A 25,540-nucleotide genomic window follows, 5' to 3' on the forward strand; every position below is an offset into this window, starting at 1 on the left:
CAGTAAGTAACAAAACAATGTCAATGAGAATGATGCATCTGACTGCAGTCATTTACCAGTTTGTTGAAATCAGGTGTCAAGTTGCTTGTGCTGATCCTTAACACTGACAGAAGCACAGCCGAGCCGAGTCAACGATAAAAACGCGCGTAGTGGGGTGGATGAGTGGGGCTGCCTTATTGGTCGGTTTAGTTGGGTGTGCGACCAATAGGAGTCCAGGTTACAAACAATAATAAGGCTTATTGTTTGTAACCTGGACTCCTATTGGTCGCACACCCAACTAAACCGACCAATGAGACAGCCCCACTCATCCACCCCACTACGCGCGTTTTTATGCGGCCCGCCAATGAGGTGCCCGGAATCATAACCGCCATTTTTGAAAAGCCGCCGAAGTAAATGCGCTTATTCAATAAGCGCATTTACTTCAGCGGCTTTTCCCCGGCGGCTTTTCAAAAATGCCGGTTATGATTCCGGGCACCGGGGCAGCACGGTGGCACAGTGGTTAGCATTGCTGCCTACGGCACTGAGGACCTGGGTTCGAATCCCGGCCCTGGGTCACTGTCTGTGAGGAGTTTGCACATTCTCCCCGTGTCTGCGTGGGTTTCGCCCCCACAACCCAAAGATGTGCAGAGTAGGTGGATTGGCCACGTTAAATTGCCCTTAATTGGAAAAAATAATTGGGTACTCTAAATTTTTTTATTTTTTTTTAATGATTCCGGGCTCCTTATTGGCGGGCCGCATAAAAACCTTTGTCGGGCCGTAGTTTGCCCACCTCTGAACTAGATACAGCTCGGGTATGGAGGCTGAATGACCTTTTGTGCTGTTATTTCTCTGATATTCCAGTACTGTGCTGTCAGTTTCTGTCATCTTAACACAGCCACTTTAGAAAATTATTCCCATGTTTTGTATGGCTGAAGGTGACAAAAAAGTGATACACAATGGCAGAGTTGATTGTGGTGCTGTTCTAAGAGCAATGGGTTGTTGTTAATGTTGGGGAAATCCCTGGTATTTCCGAGATGCGTAACAGGCCATGTGGCAGTAAACATCCAAATGTATCTTTGGTTCCTCTTCAGGGAACTGCATGTGACTCAGGAGCTGCATCATTTTCACAGTCAGGAATATTCTGCCAACGACATGTGGTTGGCTGTGTTGAAAATTGGGAAATTCCCCTTGTGTCACCAGAGAAACTTCACTTAACATGTTGTGAATTTCTGAATGGGTGATGTTGATTTTGGATGTGGCCTATGTTAAATTACCCCATCATAAAGGTAGATTGGGACAGAAAAGAGAATTATTCAGTAATTCATGAGCAGTACTGAGGCACACAGATTTAAAGACATTTCTTCCTCCTTTTTGGATGAGACATTAAATCAAAGCCCCAACTTGCCTCATCGGATGAAGGTAGAAGACCCAAACACAGAATCTGAGGCTTAGAGAATACCCCTGTTGTCGTGGACAGTGCCACTCCCCCACAACCCCTTCATCGACACCACCTAAACCTCATAATCAGCTACTTCCCATATTGGTGGATTTTGCAGCCTACACAAGTGGTTACACTTGTGCACACTTGCCGGCTATGTGGCTTCCTTTCGTCTACAATATTATGAGGGGCATGGATAGAGTGGATGGGCAGGCACTCTTTCCCAGGGTGGAGGGGTCAGTCACCAGGGGGCATAGGTTTAAGGTCCGTGGGGCAAAGTTTAGAGGAGATGTGTGAGGCAGGTTATTTACACAGGGTGGTGAGTGCCTGGAACACGTTGCCAGGGGAGGCTGTGGAAGCAGATACATTAACGGCCTTCAAAAGGCATCTTGACAAACACATGGATAGGATGGATATAGAGGGATACGGCACAAGGAAGGGCTGAGGGTTTTGGCCAATGTTGGTATCATGACCAGTACAGGCTTGGAGGGCCGAAGGGCCTGTTCCTGTGCTGTATTGTTCTTTGTTCAAGTGGTAATTAATTTGTGAAGTGCTTTTAGCTATTTTGAAGATGTGTTTTGGAGCTGCAGTTCCAGCCCTGTGTTTCCTGAAGATGAAACTCCTACTCCTGGAGATCACTGATTGAACGGTTCAGCCGAGCAGTTTGCCCAGTCCTTGGAACACACACTGAAATCCTCCAAGGGCCAAGTTTCATTGCATCGCCGCTTAAACAGTTTCTTGGGGACATATCACAGACCACGTGCAACTACTCAGAGCTCCCCAGCTTTACTGTTACTGAAGGGGAAGCTGAGAACGATCTTTGATCTACTCTTACTGAAGGAGACGTCCGCGATAGCAGAACGCAATCAGCAGTCGCAGATCCTGAGAAGATGCTTGTTTAAACAAGGAGAGTGAGAGTTGGTTCATAGAATTTACAGTGCAGAAGGAGGCCATTCGGCCCATCGAGTCTGCACCGGCTCTTAGAAAGAGCACCCTACCCAAGGTTAACACCTCCATCCTATCCCCATAACCCAGTAACCCCACCCAACACTAAGGGCAATTTTGGACACTAAGGGCAATTTATCATGGCCAATCCACCTAACCTGCACATCTTTGGACTGTGGGAGGAAACCGGAGCACCCGGAGGAAACCCACGCAGACACGGGGAGGATGTGCAGACTCTGCACAGACAGTGACCCAAGCCGGAATCGAACCTGGGACCCTGGAGCTGTGAAGCGATTGTGCTATCCACAATGCTACTGTGCTGCCCAATTCGCAGCTGTACGACCAGCGAGAAGTCCAACTGTATTGGCTCAGAATGGCTCAATCTCCCAAACAGCACAAATGGGGGATGTGGAGACGACACACAGACCGGCTGCTATCTCCACGTAACGATGTGTCGGTGCCATGTCTGACAGAATTACCTCAAGTGGAAACACCACCCACTCAGCCAGATGGTGTGAATGTGACCCCCTGGTCAATCCGCTGAAGCAGAGATTGCTGAAGAATCTCCTGCTGCTACTAGATTCCTTCTGAAACACCTTCCAGGGTAGAGACATCCATAGAAGACCCAGAGAGGACCTCTAAGGTTAAGAATGACCAAATCCAGGACAGCATGGTGGCGCAGTGGTTAGCACTGCTGCCTCACGGTGCCACGGTCCCAGATTCGATCCGGCTCTGGGTCACTGTCCATGTGGAGTTTGCACAATCTCCGTGTGGTGTTTGCATGGGTCTCACCCCCACAATCTAAAGATGTGCAGGATAGGTGGATTGGACATGCTAAATTGCCTCTTAATTGGAAAAAAATTAATTGGGTACTCTAAATTTATTTTTTTTTAAAGAAAAAGAATGACCAAATCTCTGAAGTGTGCAGTCAGCCACTGCAGAATAGATACCCACCAGATCGTCTGTCACATTAACTATTATTACTGTGTAATAATTTAATGCCCGTCCTTGTTAATATGTGTAAATGGCTACGGAAAAATACAATGGTTATTTGTTGTGGTAGACCTTCAAAGTCGGGGCAGGATATGTTCTATTATGTGGGTTGTCATAAGAACTCGGAGGAGTCGGCCATCTGGCCCCTCGAGCCTGCTCTGCCATTCAATAAGATCACGGCTGATCTTTTTGTGGACTCAGCTCCATTTACCCGCCCGCTCACAATAACCCTTAATTCCTTTACTGTTCAAAAATCTTATCTATCTTTGCCTTAAAAACATGCTTCTAGGTAGCCTCACCTGCTTCACTGGGGAGTGAATGCCACAGATTTACAACCCTTTGGGTAAAGAAGTTTCTCCTCAACTCAGTCCTAAATCTGCTCCCCCTTATTTTGATGCTATGCCCCCCCCCCCCCAACCCCACTTTTTGCCGGTGTTGTGCTGTTGTACGGTGCCTTTAAGAGTTGAGTCGCGTGGTAGTCCATGATGTCATTGTGGACTTCGAGTCAGTCTCGACGCAGCCTTTGCCCAGTTAAAAAGCAACTAATGAACCTCTGTTAATTATTGCGTTCAACCCATGTGCTTCAGTATTTCCATTCTGTTATCCTGCAGGTACAACAGAACATAATCCTTTCAAATATTTTCCAAATCTTCACCTGCTGAATAATAAAGATTTAAAAAAAGGGAAATCGCTTAATATTTTTATGCGGGCAATGATCTTCCTGAGTCTGACTATGTAAATGAGCTTAAATGTCAGGACCGAGATTGATTAATCGACTGATAATTCAGTTCCTTGACCCCCCGTGCCTCTCTGCACGTGTAATCTCCGATCAGCATCCATAGCAGCTTCTAACGATGCCTTATTGTCATAAATCTGCAGAGCTTGACCATTTGGCCCACCCTAGTCCCTGACAGGTTTTGCGCGTCACACATTGCATAACAATGGGACTAGTGCATTTATTTAATAATTGACAAAAATAATTTTTGCGGTTTGCTGAAAACTGTACAAGTGAGGCATAAACTGAGTGCGAGTTCGATCTTTTTAAGTCACACTGTGGCTGGTTTTTTAACAGAGAAAATTTGGAAATATAGCACACCACCATTTCAGTGACCGTATTGTACAGGCACATTATATATCACATTACCTGATCTTGGCGAATGGTGCAGCCTACTTGATGGGCCACCTAACCTCGTCCAATTCCTCTTATTCCTTATGACCCTATCTGATTGGCTTCAATATCCTGCGAATATAAATCAACATTTCACTGTCAGTGGAATAATGCTAACTGTTCGAAAAATGAGAAGCAGGAGGAGGCCATTCAACCCCTCTGTTCTGTTCCTTGGTGATCTATATCTTAGCTCCATCTACTTGGTTCCATAACCTCTGTGCCCTTACACCCAACCAAATGTCAATCTCAGGCTTGAACTTTCTGATTCACCCCCAGATTCAACAGCTGTTGTTGGGGGCGAGTATCAAAAACTGTTTGATAACACTGCTGTGAAGCACTTTATTTAATATTTTTATGGTGCTATCGAAATGCAGGTTGCCTTTAGTGACCCTTGAAAGATCATCCTGGTTATCTTGGAGGTTACAGAGTGACAGTCAGGAACGGCGGGTTTGCAAACAGTGAGTTGGCGAAGTTTGAGTGTTTCCAACTGCCTCACTGAACGACTGGTCTAAACAAAACAAACCAACTTGTTAACTAGATGTGAAGCTGACCACTATCCATTTCACACATCAGCAACACTTTAGTGATGTAGTGACTGCTTTTTGTGTCCATTAAGATATTGGAAATGGAAAATGGGCAATGATTTTACCCACTTGCGGTCAGACATTGAGCATCTATCCGAGCTGGAAACCCGCCCGAGAGAAGTTCAACTGTTCATTTTGTGAAACTTGAGCAATGCAGCGCTCTGACAGTGCAGCACTCCCTCAGTACTGACCCTCTGACAGTGCAGCACTCCCTCAGTACTGACCCTCTGACAGTGCAGCACTCCCTCAGTACTGACCCTCTGACATTGCAGCACTCCCTCAGTACTGACCCTCTGACATTGCAGCACTCCCTCAGTACTGACCCTCTGACATTGCAGCACTCCCTCAGTACTGACCCTCTGATAGTGCAGCACTCCCTCAGTTCTGACTCTGACAGTGCAGCACTCCCTCGGCACTGACCGTCTGACAGTGCGGCACTCAATCAGTACTGACCCTCTGACAGTGCAGCACTCCCTCAGTACTGACCCTCTGACAGTGCAGCACTCCCTCAGTACTGAACCTCTGACAGTGAAGCACCCCCTCAGTACTGACCCTCTGACAGTGCGGCACTCCCTCAGTACTGACTCTCTGACAGTGCAGCACTCCCTCAGTACTGACCCTCTGACAGTGCAGCACTCCCTCAGTACTGACCCTCTGACAGTGCGGCACTCCCTCAGTACTGTCCCTCTAACAGTGCAGCACTCCCTCAGTACTGACCCTCTGACAGTGCAGCACTCCCTCAGTACGGACCCTCTGACAGTGCAGCACTCCCTCAGTACTGACCCTCTGACAGTGCAGCACTCCCTCAGTACTGACCCTCTGACAGTGCAGCACATCCTCAGTACTGACGCTCTGACAGTGCAGCACTCCCTCAGTACTGACCCTCTGACAGTGCGGCACTCCCTCAGTACTGACCCTCTGACAGTGCAGCACTCCCTCAGTACTGACCCTCTGACAGTGCAGCTCTCCCTCAGTACTGACCCTCTGACAGTGCGGCACTCCCTCAGTACTGACCCTCTGACAGTGCAGCACTCCCTCAGTACTGACCCTCTGACAGGGCGGCACTCCCTCAGTACGGACCCTCTGACAGTGCAGCACTCCCTCAGTACTGACCCTCTGACAGTGCGGCGCTCCCTCAGTACTGACCCTCTGACAGTGCAGCACTCCCTCAGTACTGACCCTCTGACAGTGCGGCACTCCCTCAGTACTGACCCTCTGACAGTGCAGCACTCCCTCAGTACTGACCCTCTGACAGTGCAGCGCTCCCTCAGTAGGGCAGTAATCGTGTCGGCCGCAATCATATTGTCAAGTCAATGGAGTGAAAATGTTTATTGCTAATCTATAGTGTGAATGTGGATAGCAAATCTGCTCAGAAACAAGAAAATCTCTGACTTTGCATCAGATATGTACGTTCCCATGCCACGTTGTACAGTTTACTGTTGAAGAAGATCGGTATTGCGGTGCCCCTTAGGGGGTCTTTGGCAGTTAAATGCGGATGGTAATCTGGTAATCAGTTTATCACAAGATAAAATTTAGCTTTTAACAATTTTATTTTAAAAATCAAATGAGATAAAATGAAAATGAATATTTGGTATTTAAGATGGATCTGATGCAATTCAGGAACAAGCGTTCGCCATCATCCTGCATATCCTCTTCATCTCATGATGTGAAATGAGGTGATCTGTTCTTTTTCTTTACTGGAATCCTGCACGATTCTGCTGGTAGGTCAGGGGACCATGGGCTCAGTGTTGTGAACTACCAATTTGGGAAGAGACATGGGAAAATATTGCTGGAATGGGATATGGATACAGTGATGGGATATGGATACAGTGATGGGAAATGGATACAGTGAAGAGATATGGATACAGTGATGGGATATGGATACAGTGATGGGATATGGATATAGTGATGGGATATAGAACATAGAACATTACAGCGCAGTACGGGCCCTTCGGCCCTCGATGTTGCACCGACCTGTGAAACCATCTGAAGCCTATCTGACCTACACTATTCCATTTTCATCCATATGTCTATCCAGTGACCACTTAAATGCCCTTAAAGTTGGCGAGTCTACTACTGTTGCAGGCAGGGCGTTCCACACCCCTACTACTCTCTGAGTAAAGAAACTGCCTCTGACATCTGTCCTATATCTATCACCCCTCAATTTAAAGCTATGTCCCCTCGTGTTGGTCATCACAATCCAAGGAAAAAGACTCTCACTGTCCACCCTATCTAACCCTCTGACTATCTTATATGTCTCTATTAAGTCACCTCTCAGCCTTCTCCTCTCTGACGAAAACAACCTCAAGTCCCTGAGCCTTCCCTCCATACCAGGCAACATCCGAGTAAATCTCCTCTGAACCCTTTCCAAAGCTTCCACATCCTTCCTATAATGCGAACAGAACTGCACGCAGCACTCCAGGAGCGGCCGCACCAGAGTTATGTACAGCTGCAGCATGACCTTGTGGCTCCGAAACTCAATCCCCCTACTGATAAAGGCTAGCACACCATATGCCTTCTTAACAGCCCTATTAACCTGGGTGGCAACTTTCAGGGATTTATGTACCTGGATGCCGAGATCTCTCTGTTCATCTACACTACCAAGAATCTTGCCATTAGCCCAGTACTCTGCATTCCTGTTACTCCTTCCAAAGTGAACCACCTCACACTTTTCCGCATTAAACTCCATCTGCCTCCTCTCAGCCCAGCTCTGCAGCTTATCTATGTCCCTCTGTATCCTATAACATCCTTCAGCACTATCCACAACTCCACCGACCTTCATGTCATCTGCAAATTTACTAACCCATCCTTCTACACCCTCTTCCAGGTCATTTATAAAAATGACAAACAGCAGTGACCCCAAAACAGATCCTTGCGGTACACCACTAGTAACTGAACTCCAGGATGAACATTTGCCATCAACCACCACCCTCTGTCTTCTTTCAGTATATGGATACAGTAATGGGATATGGATACAGTGAGATATGGATACAGTGATGGGATATGGATATAGTGATGGGAAATGGATACAGTGAGATATGGATACAGTGATGGGATATGGATACAGTGATGGGATATTGATACAGTGGGATATGGATACAGTGATGGGAAATGGATACAGTGAGATATGGATACAGTGATGGGATATGGATACAGTGATGAGATATGGATACTGTGATGGGATATGGATACAATGATGGGATATGTATACAGTGAGATATGGATACAGTGATGGGATATGGATACAGTGATGAGATATGGATACTGTGATGGGATATGGATACAGTGGTGGGATATGGATACTGTGATGGGATATGGATACAGTGATGGGAAATGGATACAGAGATGGGATATGGATACAGTGAATGGATACGGACACAGTGATGGGAAATGGATACAGTGATTGGAAATGGATACAGTGATGGGATATGGATACAGTGAATGGATATGGATACAGTGATTGGAAATGGATACAGTGATTGGAAATGGATACAGTGATGGGATATGGATACAGTGAATGGATATGGATACAGTGATGGGATATGGATACAGTGGTGGGAAATGGATACAGTGAGATATGGATACAGTGATGGGATATGGATATAGTGATGGGAAATGGATACAGTGAGATATGGATACAGTGATGGGATATGGATACAGTGATGGGATATTGATACAGTGGGATATGGATACAGTAATGGGAAATGGATACAGTGATGTATGGATACAGTGATGGGATATGGATACAGTGATGGGATATGGATACAGTGAGATATGGATACAGTGATGGGATATGGATACAGTGATGAGATATGGATACAGTGATGGGATATGGATACAGTGGTGGGATATGGATACTGTGATGGGATATGGATACAGTGATGGGAAATGGATACAGAGATGGGATATGGATACAGTGAATGGATACGGATACAGTGATGGGAAATGGATACAGTGATTGGAAATGGATACAGTGATGGGATATGGATACAGTGAATGGATATGGATACAGTGATTGGAAATGGATACAGTGATTGGAAATGGATACAGTGATGGGATATGGATACAGTGAATGGATATGGATACAGTGATGGGATATGGATACAGTGGTGGGAAATGGATACAGTGAGATATGGATACAGTGGGATATGGATACAGTGATGGGAAATGGATACAGTGATGGGAAATGGATACAGTGAAATATGGATACAGTGATGGGATATAGATACAGTGATGGGATATGGATGCAGTGAGATACGGATACAGTGATGGGATATGGATACAGTGAGATACGGATACAGTGATGGGAAATGGATACAGTGGGATATGGATATAGTGAGATATGGATACAGTGAGATATGGATACAGTGATGGGATATGGATACAGTGATGAGATATGGATACAGTGAGATACGGATACAGTGATGGGAAATGGATACAGTGGGATATGGATACAGATAGATATGGATAAAGTGATGGGAAATGGATACAGTGATGCGATATGGATACAGTGAGATACGGATACAGTGACTGGATATGGATACAGTGATGCGATATGGATACAGTGGTGGGATATGGATCCAGTGATGAGATATGGATACAGTGAGATACGGATACAGTGATGAGATATGGATACAGTGAGATATGGATACAGTGATGGGAAATGGATACAGTGGTGGGATATGGATACAGTGATGAGATATGGATACAGTGATGGGATATGGATACAGTGATGGGATATGGATACATTGTTGGGAAATGGATACAGTGATGGGATATGGATACAGTGATGGGATATGGATACAGTGGTGGGATATGGATACAGTGATGAGATATGGATACAGTGGTGGGAAATGGATACAGTGGTGGGATATGGATACCGTGTCTCAAATCTGACAACCACCAGTCCGAGGCTGTGCCAGGTTTTAGATCTTGCCAGATCTCAGATTGGGTGGTTTAGGTCAAACCAGGTCAGGTGGGTTGAAGGTTCATTGATAGCACAGGAATAGACCGGCGCACAAGTAGTGACGGGGTTAACTACTCCAATGCCACACCGTGCCAATATAGCAACTCGCCGAATTGTCCAGGTAAGTCACGTCTTTCACAAATCTGACTCGGTTAAAATTGATACATGGCAAATTCTATGAATGTCTTGTTTTTGAACAGCCAGACTTGAGACTCTGTTCCATGCAATGAAAAGCTTTTAAAGACTTTTATTTTTGAAGCAAGTGCGGTGCAGTTAAGTTTGTGTTCCAGAGATCAAATGGACCTCATCTTCTGTGGAATGTTTTAATGATCAGTGTCGTATTCTCATTCTGTTTAGATCTGCAACTACGTTGGACAAGCAAAGATTGTCGTTCAGTTGGTGACCTTTGGCAGAGATACTGTACACCTCCATGCCCACAGTCTCGTTGGCAAACAATGCGAGAAAGGAATATGTTTAATTCCAGTGGGGCCAAAGGAAATGATTACAACGTAAGTCAGAACCTGTCCTTCAGAATTGCCTTTTAAAAAAGAAAATTCATACTTCAAAAACTTACCCTTTCAATTCGAGTGTCATCCTATTATTAGACTTTGAAATCTTTTTAGTTACGGTAACTTGTTTGACTTGCCAAGTTTCTACCATCCGGCCGATCAATGTTCACAGTGTGTGTTTGGCGGCAGCTTCAGATACCAACTCCCCCAATCCCCCAGGAGAAGGCAAAGGTCAAATGGGAGAAATTCACCTTTGGATGTGAGATAATTGAGTGAGCATTAAGCTCGGTTGTCCATGACACGCCACTAGGATAGTGCATGACTGGAAAAGAGCATTGGGCTGCTCTCAATGAACTTGCATTTGATGCCTCACTTTATCTCCTATGCATTCTAGAGGTCAGCCTGAAAAATCCATAGAATACCTGCAGGCAAAAGGAGGCCATTTGGCCCATTGAGTCTGCACCATCCCTCTGAAAGAGCACCCTGGCTGGACCCACTCCCCCGCCCTATCCCCATAACCCTATAATTGGGATATTGAGGGGCAAATTTAGCATAACCAATCCACCTAACCTGCCCATCTTTAGACTGTGGGGGAAACCGGAGCACCCGGAGGAAACACACGCAGACACGGGGAGAAAGTGCAAACTCCACACAGTCACCCGAAGCCGGAATTGAACCCAGGTCCCTGACGCTGTGAGGAAGCAGTGCTAACCACTGTGCCATTGTGCTAAATTGCCCCTTAGTGTCCAAAAGGTTGGGTGGGGTTACTTGGTTACGGGGGTGGGGTTGCGATGTGGGCTTAAGAGGGGTGCTCTTGCCAAGGACTGGTGCAGAATCAATGGGCCGAATGGCCTCCTTCTGCACTGTAAATTTATGATCTTCTACTGTCAGCCTTTTGAAATTCATAGCATCACACAAGGGGAAGAGGGGCTACAGAGGGGAGGTGGACTGTCTCGGGAGCTTGAGCTTGTGATTGTCAGAATTGATGCTCTGCTGAGGCATGTGTCAGGGCAGTGGTTCACTAAACATAGATATGGCATTGCTGGTCAATTATAGCGTTTGTTGTTCCTCCAGATTTCCGAACCTTGGTGTCCTCCATGTAACGAAGAAGAATGTGGCCAGCACGCTGGAGCAGAGAATGACTCATGCTTATGTGATGGGTTATAATAATGGGGTTTTAATCCATCAAGAATTAAACCATCAGCACGGCGAGGGTTACAGCCAAAGGGAGCTCACAGGTCAGTTTGAAGCCATTTGCAATTAACACGTGAGATCTCCCAGTTACTGGCAGTTGGGAAAAGGTCTAACAAGGCTGCTAGTCCCTGAAGATAAATATAAAAATCGAAAACATTGTCCCAGATTTTTAAGATAATTAGTAAAGCCAGCGTGAGAAGATGCAAATGTGGGGCAGAATTCTCCACAAGGCCCAACGCCATTGTTAAACCTGGAGAAGTTCACGACGGCGTCGGAAGCCTGTCCCGGCCCCCTATTCTCCCCTACCCGGGGGGGATAGGCGGGCCGTACCGGGAAACTCGGCGGCCGGGCCTTGTCCCTGGCTTCAAGGCCCGGCGCACCAAGAATGACATCACGGCGGAGCCTAATGACGTCAGCCACGCATGCGCAGGTTGGACAGCTCAAACCCGCGCATGCGCGGTTGCCGTCTTTCCCCTCAGCCGCCCCGCAAGACGTGGCGGCTTGATCTTGCGGGGCGGCGGAGGGGAAATAGTACGTCCCCTTGAGACGCCGGCCCGACGATCGGTGGGCACCGATCGCGGGCCAGTCCCCTCCCGAGCACAATCGTGGTGCTCGATCCCCGAGCCGCCCCCCACAGGCCCCACACTTACCTGGCGTGCCATGTTCACGACAGCAGCGACCAGGTGTGGTTGCCGCCGTCGTGAACAGGTCGGGAACGGCAGGCCGCTCGGCCCATCGGGGTCGGACAATCGCACGGCGGCCCGCGTTTCTCTGAGCGGCGTGTCGGAAAACCGGACACGCCATTTTGGGGGGGGTGGGAGAATAGCAGGAGGTGCGGAGGCGGACCTGCTGCTATTCTCCCACCCATTGTGGTTGCGGAGAATCGCGGCCGTTTTTTTTACACACAGCAAGTTGTTGTGATCTGCAATGCACTGCCTGGGAGGGTGGAACTTACAAAAGAAAGTGGGATAAATACTTGAAAAGGGACATTTCTCAGGGCTTTGGGGAAAGAGCAGCTGGAATGAAACTAATTGAGAAGTTGTTCCAAAGAGAGCTGGCCCAATAACCTCCATACCTCAACCCTCCAACCACATGCCTCACCTTTCTGTGCTCTTCCATTTCTCACCTTGATACCTCATTGACGCCTCGTATTTAGCTGCCTGGTGCTCTGCACCACGCTGATGTTAAATGCAAAGTTAGACCAGCATCTATTGCCCATCCCCAGTTGCCCATCACCTAGTTTGTGGTGAGTTGCTTTTTTGAACCTCTGCAGTCGCTGAGGTGTAGGTACAGCCACTGTGCTCGTGATTTTGTAGCCGTTGAGTATAACTGAGTGGTTTCCTGGGCCGTTTCAGAGAGCATTTAAGAGTCAACCACATTGCTGTAAGCCTGGAGTCACATGTAGGCCAGACCGGGTAAGGATGGCACATTTCCTTCCTGAAAGAACATTAGTGACCCAGATGGGTTTTTACGACAATTGACAACAGTTTCATGCTCATTATTAGATTTTTAATTCCAGAGGTTTTATTGAGTTTAAATTCAGCCGTGGTGAGATTTGAACCCAGGTCCCCAGATCATTACTCTGGGTCTCTGGGTTGCTAATCATTACTCTGGGTCTCTGGGTTACTAATCATTACTCTGGGTCTCTGGGTTACTAATCCAGCGACAATGCCACTGCCTCCGTGTTTTTTTGTATAATATGAGGAATGATGTAACATCCAGTGAGGAACAATCCAGTCATTATGTGAACAATTAATAAAGAATATTTATTAACTTAATGACGACAATACACATGACAAGAAGGACTAAAATACAATATGACACTTAAATATGCTGAGGACTACATATGCATAATTTTACATGAAACTATCTCGAGACCCCCAATTGCGCAACTCACTTGAATTCTGAGACACCCCTTTTCCCAAACAACATCCAATATTAAGGAACTCTATGAGCTAAATCCAGCATATAATTACCACACCCAGGTTAAGGTGATCACGCCTGTGAAATAGTCTTTAGGCTCAGCGAAGGAGAAAAATGCAGGTACATGTCAATTTCCTTACCTTTCCACTTACTACCCCATTGTTTTCTCTGGTTACATGTGTAAAATACTTGTTTTCCACTGATAGACAAATTTGTATCTCATAATTTCTCCAGATGTTTGCCTCTAATCAACTCTTTGTTTTGTTAATATTAATTTTCTCCAATTATTAGCACTGGACCCTATGCTTTGGAATTCACCCCCTAAACCTCCCCATCTCCCTACTTTTTAGGACAGTCTTTAACAGCTACATCTTGGGCCAATCATTTTGTCGCCTGTACAATATTGCCCCATATGGCTCAGTGCCAAATTTTGTTAGAAATACCTGTCAAGGTGCCTTGGGGATGCTTTACTATTGTTAAAGCAGTTATATAAACACCAGTTGTTGCTTTAGTTTGCCTTGCCTTTTACACAAGAATGGTAATGATGTAGGATTGTAATACCTGTTTGCAGAGCATGAAAAGAAATTAATCCATGAGGCATCCATACAGCAGGCGAGGGAAATGGACCTCAGTGTCGTCCGCCTCATGTTTACAGCCTTACTCCCAGACAGCAGCTGTCAGTTTACACGGAAATTGGAACCTGTCATTTCTGACCCCATCTATGACAGCAGTAAGTGGAGACTTTATAAATCTGCACCTTGTTAAACTTGATGTGGCAGTAAACTGGAATGTTGTGAAATTTCTATTTGTTCATCCTCTTACCTTAAATCTGTTTACTTTGTCTTTCATATCGCAGAATGTTTTTTGTTTGATAAATTGATGTGTTAACAAGGGTCGGAATTAGCGAATAGTATGTTCTTACAAAAGAGTTGGAGTATAAAAGTAAGAGTCTTATTATAACTGTATAGGGTCTTGGTGAGACCTCGCCTGGAGTACTGTGTGCAGGTTTTGGTACCCTTATCTATTGGGGGTGGGGGGTATATTTGCCTTTGAGGGAGTTCAGCAAAGGTTCACTGGACTGATTCCTGGAATCTGGAATGATGCCTCAAGAGACCAGGCCTATATTCCTAGAATTTAGAAGAATAAGAAGCGATTGTTAGTCATTTTGGACTAAGGTGAGGAGAAATTTCTCCACTCAAAAGATTTGTGAAGTTTGGAATTCTCTGCCCCAGGACTTGTGGCTCTTCCGTTACCTCTTGTTGGTGTTATGATGACCATCAGCTGCTGCTGTCTTATTAAAATACATTCCTGGTCATCATAGAATTTACAGTGCAGGAGGCCATTCAGCCCATCGAGTCTGCACCGGCTCTTGGAAAGAGCACCCTACCCAAGGTCAACAACTCCACCCTATCCCCATAACCCAGTAACCCCACCCAACACTAAGGGCAATTTTGGACACTAAGGGCAATTTATCATGGCCAATCCACCTAACCTGCACATCTTTGGACTGTGGGAGGAAACCGGAGCACCCGGAGGAAACCCACGCAGACACGGGGAGGATGTGCAGACTCCGCACAGACAGTGACCCAGCCGGGAATCGAACCTGGGACCCTGGAGCTGTGAAGCAACAGTGCTATCCGTGCTATCGACTAATGCACGTTTGAAACAGGACAACTTGCATTTCTAGACCACCTTTTGCATCCTCTGGACATCCCAAAATACTTTACAGGCAATTAAGAACTTTTAAAGTGTAGTCACTGCTGTAAGACAGGAAATTCAGCCGGCACTTTACGCACAGCAAGATCCCACAAACCGCAGTGTGATTGTGACCAGATCCTCTGCTTTAATGCCATTGGCTGAGAATTAAACATTGGCCAGGAGAACAAGTTCTGTGGGATTCTTTATTCCACTGGAGAATCAGACAGGGGGCCTCCGTTTAACGTTTCATCCGAAAGATGGCACATCGGGCAGTGCGGCACTCCCTTGGTACCCCACTGGAGGGACAGCTTAGACTTTGTGTCCAAGTCTTTGGAGTGAAGTTTGAACTCCCCACCTCCTGACTCGAGAGACGAGTGCTAGCCACTGAGAACCAGGACTGATATCATCTCGGTGTTAACAGGAAGGATTGGGAGTGATCCCAGTGTTGGTAATAACTTCCCGATGTTAATACTGGAGTGTACAGCATTCCCAACCATATTCCTACACTGAGCGACTGTTGCCCTCCACAGAGAGAGAGAGAGAGAGAGAGAGCGCATGGTAACCGTCCTGTAATTCAATTCTGTGACACCCTGATGAGTCCCAGCTATTTCTCTCAAACTGGGTGCTGAACAGAAACACGCCCTCAGGTTGGGAATGCTGTACACTCCAGTATTAACATCGGGAAGTTATTACCAACACTGGGATCACTCCCAATCCTTCCTGTTAACACCGAGATGATATCAGTCCTGGTTCTCAGTGGCTAGCACTCGCCTCTCGAGTCAGGAGGTGGGGAGTTCAAACTTCACTCCAAAGACTTGGACACAAAGTCTAAGCTGTCCCTCCAGTGGGGTACCAAGGGAGTGCCGCACTGCCTGATGTGCCATCTTTCGGATGAAACGTTAAACGGAGGCCCCCTGTCTGACTCTCCAGTGGAATAAAGAATCCCACAGAACTTGTTCTCCTGGCCAATGTTTAATTCTCAGCCAATGGCATTAAAGCAGAGGATCTGGTCACAATCACACAGCGGTTTGTGGGATCTTGCTGTGTGTAAAGTGCCGGCTGAATTTCCTGTCTTACAGCAGTGACTACACTTTAAAAGTTCTTAATTGCATGTAAAGTATTTTGGGATGTCCTGAGGATGTGAATGGTGCTATAGAAATGCAAGTCTGTCCCGCCTCAAACGTGCATTGGTCAATAGCTCAGGATGTCTCTGTGATGACCAGGAATGTATTTTAATAAGACAGCAGCATCTGATGGTCATCACAACACCAACACTGGTGCTTTGTCTTCACTTTCTTCCTTGTTTTCACGAGGATTTCTGAACTTTTATTTTCAATGTTACAGAGGCACCAAATGCATCAAATTTGCGAATTGTCAGAATGGATAAGACTGCTGGATGTGTGGTTGGAGGAGATGAGGTTTACTTGCTGTGTGATAAAGTCCAGAAAGGTAAATTTATTCAGCAAGTGCTGCCGTTATAACTCAATGTAAAATATTCTATATTTGCTTGTGGTGCTCGCTGCTTATTGAGCGTGGCTTTGAATCTGTTCCAATTACTAATTGTGTGTGCCTGTGATGTGTGCTTGTGACTGTGTGTGTCTTACCTGTCTAAGTACGGATACACCCCAATTCTCTGCTATCTGACTTTATGAAGCTTCATTAACTCTCCATTATGAAGGGGTATTTTCCTAGTCTGCAGAATGCATAATTACATTCTATTAAATCTCCAAGATGAATTCACCTCCACTTCTAGTGAGCAGCTTGTTGTGACTATGATGTGAAGATTCCAACACTTCTGGCTTGTCTCTCATCTTTTATCCTTGAGACGTTTGATCACCCAAAGTTCTGCTTCTTGTATCCTTACCCTGAGACCTGTTCCCCTGTGTTCACTGATCTACACTGGCTCCCACCCCAGCAACACCTCAGTTTTAAAATTCACATCCTCCTTTTCAAATCTCTCCATGGCCTCGCCACTCTCCTATCTTGTATCTTCATTCAGCCCATCCACCCTCCGAAATCTCTGCACTCTTCCAATTTGTTCTTTTGAGCAGCGTCCCATTTCGCTGCTGCACCATTGAGGACTGTGCTTTCAATGTGTCTTTGCCCTAAATTCTGGAATTCCGTTCCTAAATCTCCACCTATCTCTCCTTTAGGATGCTTCCTAAAACCTGCCTCTTTAGCCAATCTATTGATCACAGATCTTAATACATCCTGAATAACTCAGTGTCAGATTTTATCTAACGTCCTTGTGAAGGCATTTAAAAACATATTTATTCATTTTTACGGGATGTGGGTATCACTGGCTGGATCCTAGTTGCCCTTCAGAAGATGGTGGTGATCTGCCTTCGTAAACCGCTGCAGTCCCTGAGGTGGAGGTACACCCTCAATGCTGTTAGGGAGGGAGTTCCAAGATTTTGTCCCAGCAACAATGAAGGAACAGCACCATTTTTCCAACTCAAGATGGCGTGTGGCTTGGAGGAGAACCTCCCGGTGGTGGGGTTCCCAGGTATCTGCTGCCCTTGTCCTTCTAGTACTGGTGGTTGAGGTCATGGGTTTGGAAGATGCTGTCAAAGGAGTTTTGGTGAGTTGCTGCTGTGGATCCAGTAGATGGTAGACACAGCTGCTACTGTGTGTCGATTCATGTTTAAGGTGGTGGATGGGGTGCCAATCAAGCGGGGCTGCTTTGTCCTGGATGGTGTTGAGCTTCTTGAGTGTTGTTGGAGCTACACTCATCGAGGCAAGTGGAGAGTATTCCATCACACTCCTGACTTGTATCTTGCAGGTGGCGGACAGGCTTTGGGGGGTCAGGAGGTGAGTTACTCTCCGCAGGATTCCCAGCCTCTGACCTGCCCTGGTAGCCACAGTATTAATGTGGCTGGGTCCAGTTCAGTTTCTGATCAACGATAACCCCCCAGGATGTTGATCTTGGGGATGTCAAAGGGAGATGGTTTGATTCTCTGTTCTTCGAGGAGGTCATTTTCTGGCACTTGTGTAGTGCAAATGTTACTTGCTACTTAGCAGCCCAAGTCTTAATATTGTCCAGGACTTGCTGCATTTGAACATGGACCGGAGTCGTGAATGGTGCTGAATATTGTCCAGTCATCTACAAACTGACCTTGTCATAAAGGGAAGGTCATTGATGAAGCAGCTGAAGATGGTTGGGTCTTGGACACTACTGAGGAACTACTGGAGCGATGACATTATTGATGTTGACAAGACTCGGAATGGGGGCTAACTAGCCTTGAAGCATGGCTCCTATGAGATATTTGAGTGTAGTGAATTTACCCTCCTATCTACAATCATTATTCAACCAAATGTACTGTCACTGATCATGTCCATGACCCATTAGACAGACTGCAAATCTCAAATGCACGTTTCTGCATTTCACCACCTTTCTCTCTCTCTCTCCCTGACCACTATTGCTTCTAATTGGTTAGAGTGATAGAGGCTATACGTTTTGGGGAAGTGTTTGTAAGTGGTCACTCTCAGGGATTCTCCAGTGACGACATCAGGGGAATTTGACAAGCTTTAGTAACTACATCTTGTCCGATATTTGTGAATATTATATTTTTGTAAGAAGTTAAACTTGTACCTATGCCAGTGCAAACCTTTGGAAATTTTACTATTATTGAAGGTGATTTTTTTCCAAAAAGATTCAGATTAACTGTATATTGTTTATACTTGGGGGGAAAAACGTACCGTTAAATAATTCTGGGAAAGTTGTTGGGCAAATGTAGTTGAATTGAGAGCATAGATTAGTTACAATACAGAGTGAACACTTGCCATTAATGGCATGACTTTGTCAGAGGGAGGTCATGCCTAACAAATTAGATTTTTTGAAGAGGTGACCATGTGTGTAGATGAGGGTTTGGATTGGATTGGATTGGATTTGTTTATTGTCACGTGTACCGAGGTACAGTGAAAAGTATTTTTCTGCGAGCAGCTCAACAGATCATTCAGTACATGGGAAGAAAAGGGAATTAAACAAAAATCAAGAAAATACAAGAAAATATATAATAGGGCAACACAAGATATACAATGTAACTACATAAGCATTGACATCGGATGAAGCATACAGGGTGTAGTGTTAATGAGGTCAGTCCATAAGAGGGTCATTTAGGAGTCTGGTGACGGTGGGGAAGAAGCTGTTTTTGAGTCTGTTCGTGCGTGTTCTCAGACTTCTGTATCTCCTGCCCGATGGAAGAAGTTGGAAAAGTGAGTAAGCCGGGTGGGAGGGATCCTTGATTATGCTTCCCGCTTTCCCCAAGCAGCGGGAGGTGTAGATGGAGTCCATGGATGGGAGGCAGGTTCGTGTGATGGACTGGGCAGTATTCACAACTCTCTGAAGTTCCTTGCGGTCCTGGGCCGAGCAGTTGCCATACCAAGCTGTGATGCAGCCCGATAGGATGCTTTCTATAGTGCATCTGTAAAAGTTGGTAAAGGTTAATGTGGACATGCCGAATTTCCTTAGTTTCCTGAGGAAGTATAGGCGCTGTTGTGCTTTCTTGGTGATAGCGTCGATGTGAGTGGACTAGGACAGATTTTTGGTGATGTGCACCCCTAGGAATTTGAAACTGCTAACCATCTCCACCTCGGCCCCGTTGATGCTGACAGGGGTGTGTACAGTACTTTGCTTCCTGAAGTCGATGACCAGCTCTTTAGTTTTGCTGGCATTGAGGGAGAGATTGTTGTCGTTACACCACTCCACTAGGTTCTCTATCTCCCTCCTGTATTCTGACTCGTCGTTAATCGAGATCCGGCCCACTATGGTCGTATCATCAGCAAACTTGTAGATGGAGTTGGAACCAAGTTTTGCCACGCCATTGTTTGTGTACAGGGAGTAGAGTAGGGGGCTAAGTACGCAGCCTTGCGGGGCCCCGGTATTGAGGACTATTGTGGAGGAGGTGTTGGTGTTCATTCTTACTGATTGTGGTCTGTTGGTCAGAAAACCGAGGGTCCAGTTGCAGAGTGGGGAGCCAAGTCCTAGGTTTTGGAGCTTTGATATGAGCTTGGCTGGGATTATGGTGTTGAAGGCGGAGCTGTAGTCAATAAATAGGAGTCTGATGTAGGAGTCCTTGTTTTCGAGATGCTCTAGGGATGAGTGTAGGGCCAGGGTCGTGCAGTTGATGCAGTTTATATGGATTTCAGCAAAGCCTTTGACAAGGTCCCACATGGGAGACATGGGGATACAGGGGAACTTGATACGGTGGATTTAAAGCTGGCTGAACTGTCGGAGACAGAGGGTGATGACAACGGGCTGCTATAGTGATTGGAAGCCAGTGCCCAGTTGTGTACCACAGGGATCTGTGCTGGGTCCCCTATTATTCGTTATTTATATAAACAACATAAGTGGCTATGTGGGGGTTGGATCAGTAAGCTTGCGATAACAAAAAGATTAGCTGTGAGTGTCTTGGGTTACAGGAAGATATCGACGGGATGGTCAAATGGGCAGATAAGTGGCAGATGGAATTTAACCCTGAAAAGTGTGGGGTGATCCACTTTGGGAATAATGTGACAAGGAAATATTCAATGAACAGCCTGACACTGGGAAGGTTTGAGGAACAAAGGGACCTTGGTGTGTTGTCCATAGACCTCTGAAGGCGGAGCGGTTGGTTAATAGGGTGGTGAAAAAGGCATATGGACCTTTAGCAGTTGAGGCATAAAACATTATTATATTTTAAAAAAAGAAAATTATTTCTCAAATCCGTTTTTACCATCTTTTCAAATCCGAGTGAAAACAATTCTCCTCATCTCCCTCTGAATCCTTTTACGATGATTTTGATTCCATGACTCTCGGTCATTGACCGACTCTCCAAAGGGAATCGTTCACCCTGATCCAGGCTGTCAAAAGCTCACAGCATCTTGAAAATCCCTCATAACCTACCCTGTCCCAGGAGAGCAGTCTGCATTTTGCCACCTTCACCTCGGAACTGAAGTCCCTCGTTCCTGGTAAACCTCCGCAGAATTGTCCACAACATTCCAGCTGATACCAAACCAGTAATTTGGAAAGTTCTAGAATGATTCCAGGCCTTAATTTACATACCCAACTTGCCTGACAGCTTGCCATTTTATTCTCTGCAGTCAAGCACCTGGTCTCCACTCTTCAATCTCATTTCATGATCTACATGTACATAGGGTTCCTTATCTCGAGTGAAAGCCCACATTAAGCAAACTGAGACTCCGATCCCCCAATTAATTACTGATATTAGCTTTACACAACGTCAGAAATGGGTGCCACTATTTCAGGGAGGGGTAAATTTTAGAATAAATATTCTTTGAACTTGTCAAAACCTTTGCTCGAAGTCTAAATTGACAGAAAGTATGACTTTTGTCACTGCATAAGAATTTTAAAGAGGTGTTTTTTATATAATACGCACATGTCCACAAATGTTTAGCAACCAATCTTGTTATATTTGAAGTGTTGTCCATTTCTTTGTATTGGCCAATCTGGAAGACAATTTCGACATGTCTTAACAATCCTCTATATTTCTAAACAAAATCATCAGTTATCCTGCAACCTGATAACACATCTCTTCATCCTGTTTAAAACTTTGATGAGGTCTAGGTTTGGTAGTTTTGCTTTTCCACCATCTGATGAGCATTCTCATTTGGTCAGATGATATCCAGGTTCGGTTCTATGAAGAGGATGAAAATGGTGGAATTTGGGAAGCGTTTGGGGACTTTGGTCCGACGGATGTTCATCGGCAGGTTGGTGTCTGAATAACCTCCTTGTTCTGATTTCTCTTCACTGCTGACGACTTTTTACTTTTTATGAATTCTCACAGTGCCAGCGACCCGGGTTCGATTCCGGCCTCGGGTCTGTGGTAATTTGCTCTCCCTCCCCGTGTCTGCGTAGGTTTCTTCCAGAAGCTCCGGTTTCCCCTCTCAGCCCAAATGTTTGCAGGTTAGGTGGATTGGCCATGATAAAATGGCCAGGGGTGTGGGTCTAGGTAGCATGCCCTTTCATGAGGGCTGGTGCAGGCCCGATGGCCGAATAGCCTCCTGCACCTTAGGAATTCTATGAATCTATGGTTCATATTCTTCCTCAAATAAGGAGACCAAAACTAGACACAATACTCCAGATGTGGTCTCACCAACACCCTATACAATTGCAACAACACTTCTCTACTTTTATACTCCATAAATGCTAAAATTCATGTTAGCCTTTATGGCAAGAGGATTTGAGTACATGAGGAGTGAGGTCTTGCTCAATTGTACACAAGCTTGGTTAGACCGCACCTGGAGTACTGTGTGTAGTTTTGGTCCCCTTACCTCAGAAAGGATATTATTACCATAGAGCGAGTGCAACCAAGGTTCATCAGACTGGACCTGTATTCTCTGGAGTTTCGAAGAATGAGAGGTGATCTGAGCACAGAACCAGGGGGCATAGTTTCGAAATCACGGAGAAGCCATGTAGGTCGGGGATGAGGAGAAATGTCTTTACTCAGAGGGTTATTTATCAATCACAGAGGGCAGTGGAAGCTCAGCCATTGAGCATGGTTAAAACAGAGACTGGCAGATTCCTAAATACCAATGACATAATGGGGATAGAGTGGGAAAATGGTATTGAGGTGGATGATCAGATTTGACCGTATTGAATGGAGGAGCGATGGGCTGAATGGACAACTCATGTTCCTATGTCAACAGCAATGTGCAATTATTAGATTGGATGTTACATGTTTTCCACAGAAAAAGCAAAATAGGCTGCCGATTCTAGAAATCTGACGTAAAAACAAAGTGTTAGAAATGCCCGGCAGGTCTGGCAGCATCTGAGGAGGAAGAGTTAATGTTTCAGGTCAAAGATCTTTTACCAGAATTGAACAAGTTAGAGTTTTACAGGGACTGAAGGCCTGTGATCGGGGCGGTGATTAAATGATAAATGGAATGAGAGTTCAGGGCCAAAGAGGGCGGTAATGGGACCAGGAAAGTAACAAATGACCGTCCAGACGGGACGCACCTGCCGTCGAGGGAAACAAATAAAAGCGGTGGCAATGATCTGAAATTGCCGGATTCCGTGTGGGGAATTGAGTGATAAAAAGTGTCTGATCAAAAAAGGAGATGACACTTCTCGCGCTTGTGAAAAGCAGTAAAATAACTTATCTGTCAAATGAATGGTTCGCAGTGTCTGAAGCAGAACGAAGCTGGTAACAATATATTTTGGGGACTTGGACAATGGTCAGTCACAGCAGTGACTGAGGAACTTTCCCTCTCCGTCCATAGAAAACAATTTAATAAATGAACCAGGCTGCTTCATGTGGGGGCAGCACGGTAGCCTTGTGGATAGCACAATCGCTTCACAGCTCCAGGGTCCCAGGTTCGATTCCGGCTTGGGTCACTGTCTGTGCGGAGTCTGCACATCCTCCCCGTGTGTGCGTGGGTTTCCTCCGGGTGCTCCGGTTTCCTCCCACAGTCCAAAGATGTGCGGGTTAGGTGGATTGGACATGATAAATTGCCCTTAGTGTCCAAAATTGCCCTTAGTGTTGGGTGGGGTTACTGGGTAATGGGGATAGGGTGGAGGTGTTGACCTTGGATAGGGGGTAGGGTGCTCTTTCCAAGAGCCGGTGCAGACTCGATGGGCCGAATGGCCTCCTTCTGCACTGTAAATTCTATGTAATCTATGTCTAATTATCAATAAATAATGTCACCAGTTTTGACAGACGGCTGAATAACGCAGTCTTTCCTTCCAGTTTGCTATAGTTTTTCGGACACCGAAATACCGGGACGTGGACATTTCCAAACCTGCATCTGTGTTTGTCCAGCTTCGGAGAAAATCCGACAACGAAACAAGTGAACCAAAGCCATTCACATACTACCCGCTGATTAAAGGTGAGGGACAATCTCCTGCATTAATTATAGGTTCAAGTCAGCTCTCCACATGAAGAAGATACCAAGTGGCAGCTGAAGGTAGCCGTTTGGTCCTCTCAGCCTCTGTGCCATTCAATGGGCTCACACTGATCTTCAACTCCACTATTCCCGCAAACCTAATCAATCCCAACCATGAGTTCACACAGAGCATCCACAGCTCCCAAGAAAAGAGAATTCCAAACGTTCACAACCCTTGCAGTGATGGGATTTGTCCTAAATAATGACCTCTTATCCTGAGACTGGCTCCTGCCCTTTCCTCGTGTCAGTTTGTTCTAATTGTCATCATTTGTGAGAAAAAAAAATCACTTTGGCTGTCTAAGGCTGAAAAATTCCATAGAGTCCCGCAGTGCAGAAGGAGGGCATTCGTCCCATCAGGTCTATACCGAACCTCTGAAAGAGCACCCTCCATTGGCCCACTCCCCTACCCTATCCCTATAGCCCTGCACATTGATCTTGGCCAATCCACCAAACCTGTACATCATTGCACCCGCCTCACCCTATCCCTGTAACCTGGCCCAGCCCCTCGGGGATCTCTGCACTTTTCCAATTCTGGCTTCGACAACCTCCCTGATTTTAATAATTGACAGCGTATCTCCACCTCACTGGGCCCAGAGCCCTGAACCATGTGGGGTGTTTACGCGCACGGGGTGGGGTTTACACGTGGGAGGGTGGGGGCGGTTTAAGTGTGTGAGGTGTTTATATGTGTTGTGTTTATTCCTGGCTCTCTCCAGATAAAGAGGAAGTACAAAGGAAGCGACTGAAACTTTTGCCGAATTTCTCGGACCATTTTGGAGGAGGCCCAGGTTCAGGCGGAGGTGGAGTTTACGGAGGAGGGGGTGGAGCAGGCGGGTGTGAGTATAACACCTGTTACCAGAGTAATGTCCACATAAATGTTGTCTTTAATTGTCTGACTGTCCGAGTGGTAAGTTGTGGCTCAATGTTTGACCTGAATTGGTGTTTCTCTGTTCCTGCCGGTAGCGTACCCCTGCCTGTAGGTTTCCCCACAGCGTGGGGGTGGCTTCATCACATCGACAAGCCTCGCGAGGGGAATCCCGCTCCCAGCGAACAGTCCACTACCGAGATATGCGGGGTTGGGGCACCTGACAAACAGGCCGTTGTTTAGTATTTATCTCTGGTACACTGTTTGTGGTACGCTGTTTGTGGTGCGCTGTTTGTGGTGCGCTGTTTATGGTACCGTGTTTATGGTACACTGTTTGTGGTACACTGTTTTTGGTACACTGTTTGTGGTGCACTGTTTATGGTACCGTGTTTATGGTA

At 46.0% G+C, this 25,540-nt stretch overlaps 1 protein-coding gene across 5 annotated transcripts in view; it reads left to right on the forward strand.

Moving 5' to 3' along the window:
* The window catches only part of nfkb1 (nuclear factor of kappa light polypeptide gene enhancer in B-cells 1), a 107,484-nt gene that overhangs the window by 41,233 nt on the left and 40,711 nt on the right, over positions 1 to 25,540 (forward strand). For all 5 annotated transcript variants that reach the window (XM_038792889.1, XM_038792892.1, XM_038792893.1 and 2 more), the window contains 7 exons: positions 10,431 to 10,582; positions 11,657 to 11,820; positions 14,271 to 14,429; positions 16,742 to 16,846; positions 22,014 to 22,105; positions 24,085 to 24,223; positions 24,994 to 25,113. In XM_038792889.1, coding sequence (XP_038648817.1) covers positions 10,431 to 10,582; positions 11,657 to 11,820; positions 14,271 to 14,429; positions 16,742 to 16,846; positions 22,014 to 22,105; positions 24,085 to 24,223; positions 24,994 to 25,113 — 931 coding nt within the window. The remainder of the gene's footprint in view (positions 1 to 10,430; positions 10,583 to 11,656; positions 11,821 to 14,270; positions 14,430 to 16,741; positions 16,847 to 22,013; positions 22,106 to 24,084; positions 24,224 to 24,993; positions 25,114 to 25,540) is intronic.

The sequence above is a fragment of the Scyliorhinus canicula genome, chromosome 3 (assembly GCF_902713615.1).
Source record: "Scyliorhinus canicula chromosome 3, sScyCan1.1, whole genome shotgun sequence".
Classification (NCBI taxonomy): Eukaryota; Metazoa; Chordata; class Chondrichthyes; order Carcharhiniformes; family Scyliorhinidae; genus Scyliorhinus; species Scyliorhinus canicula.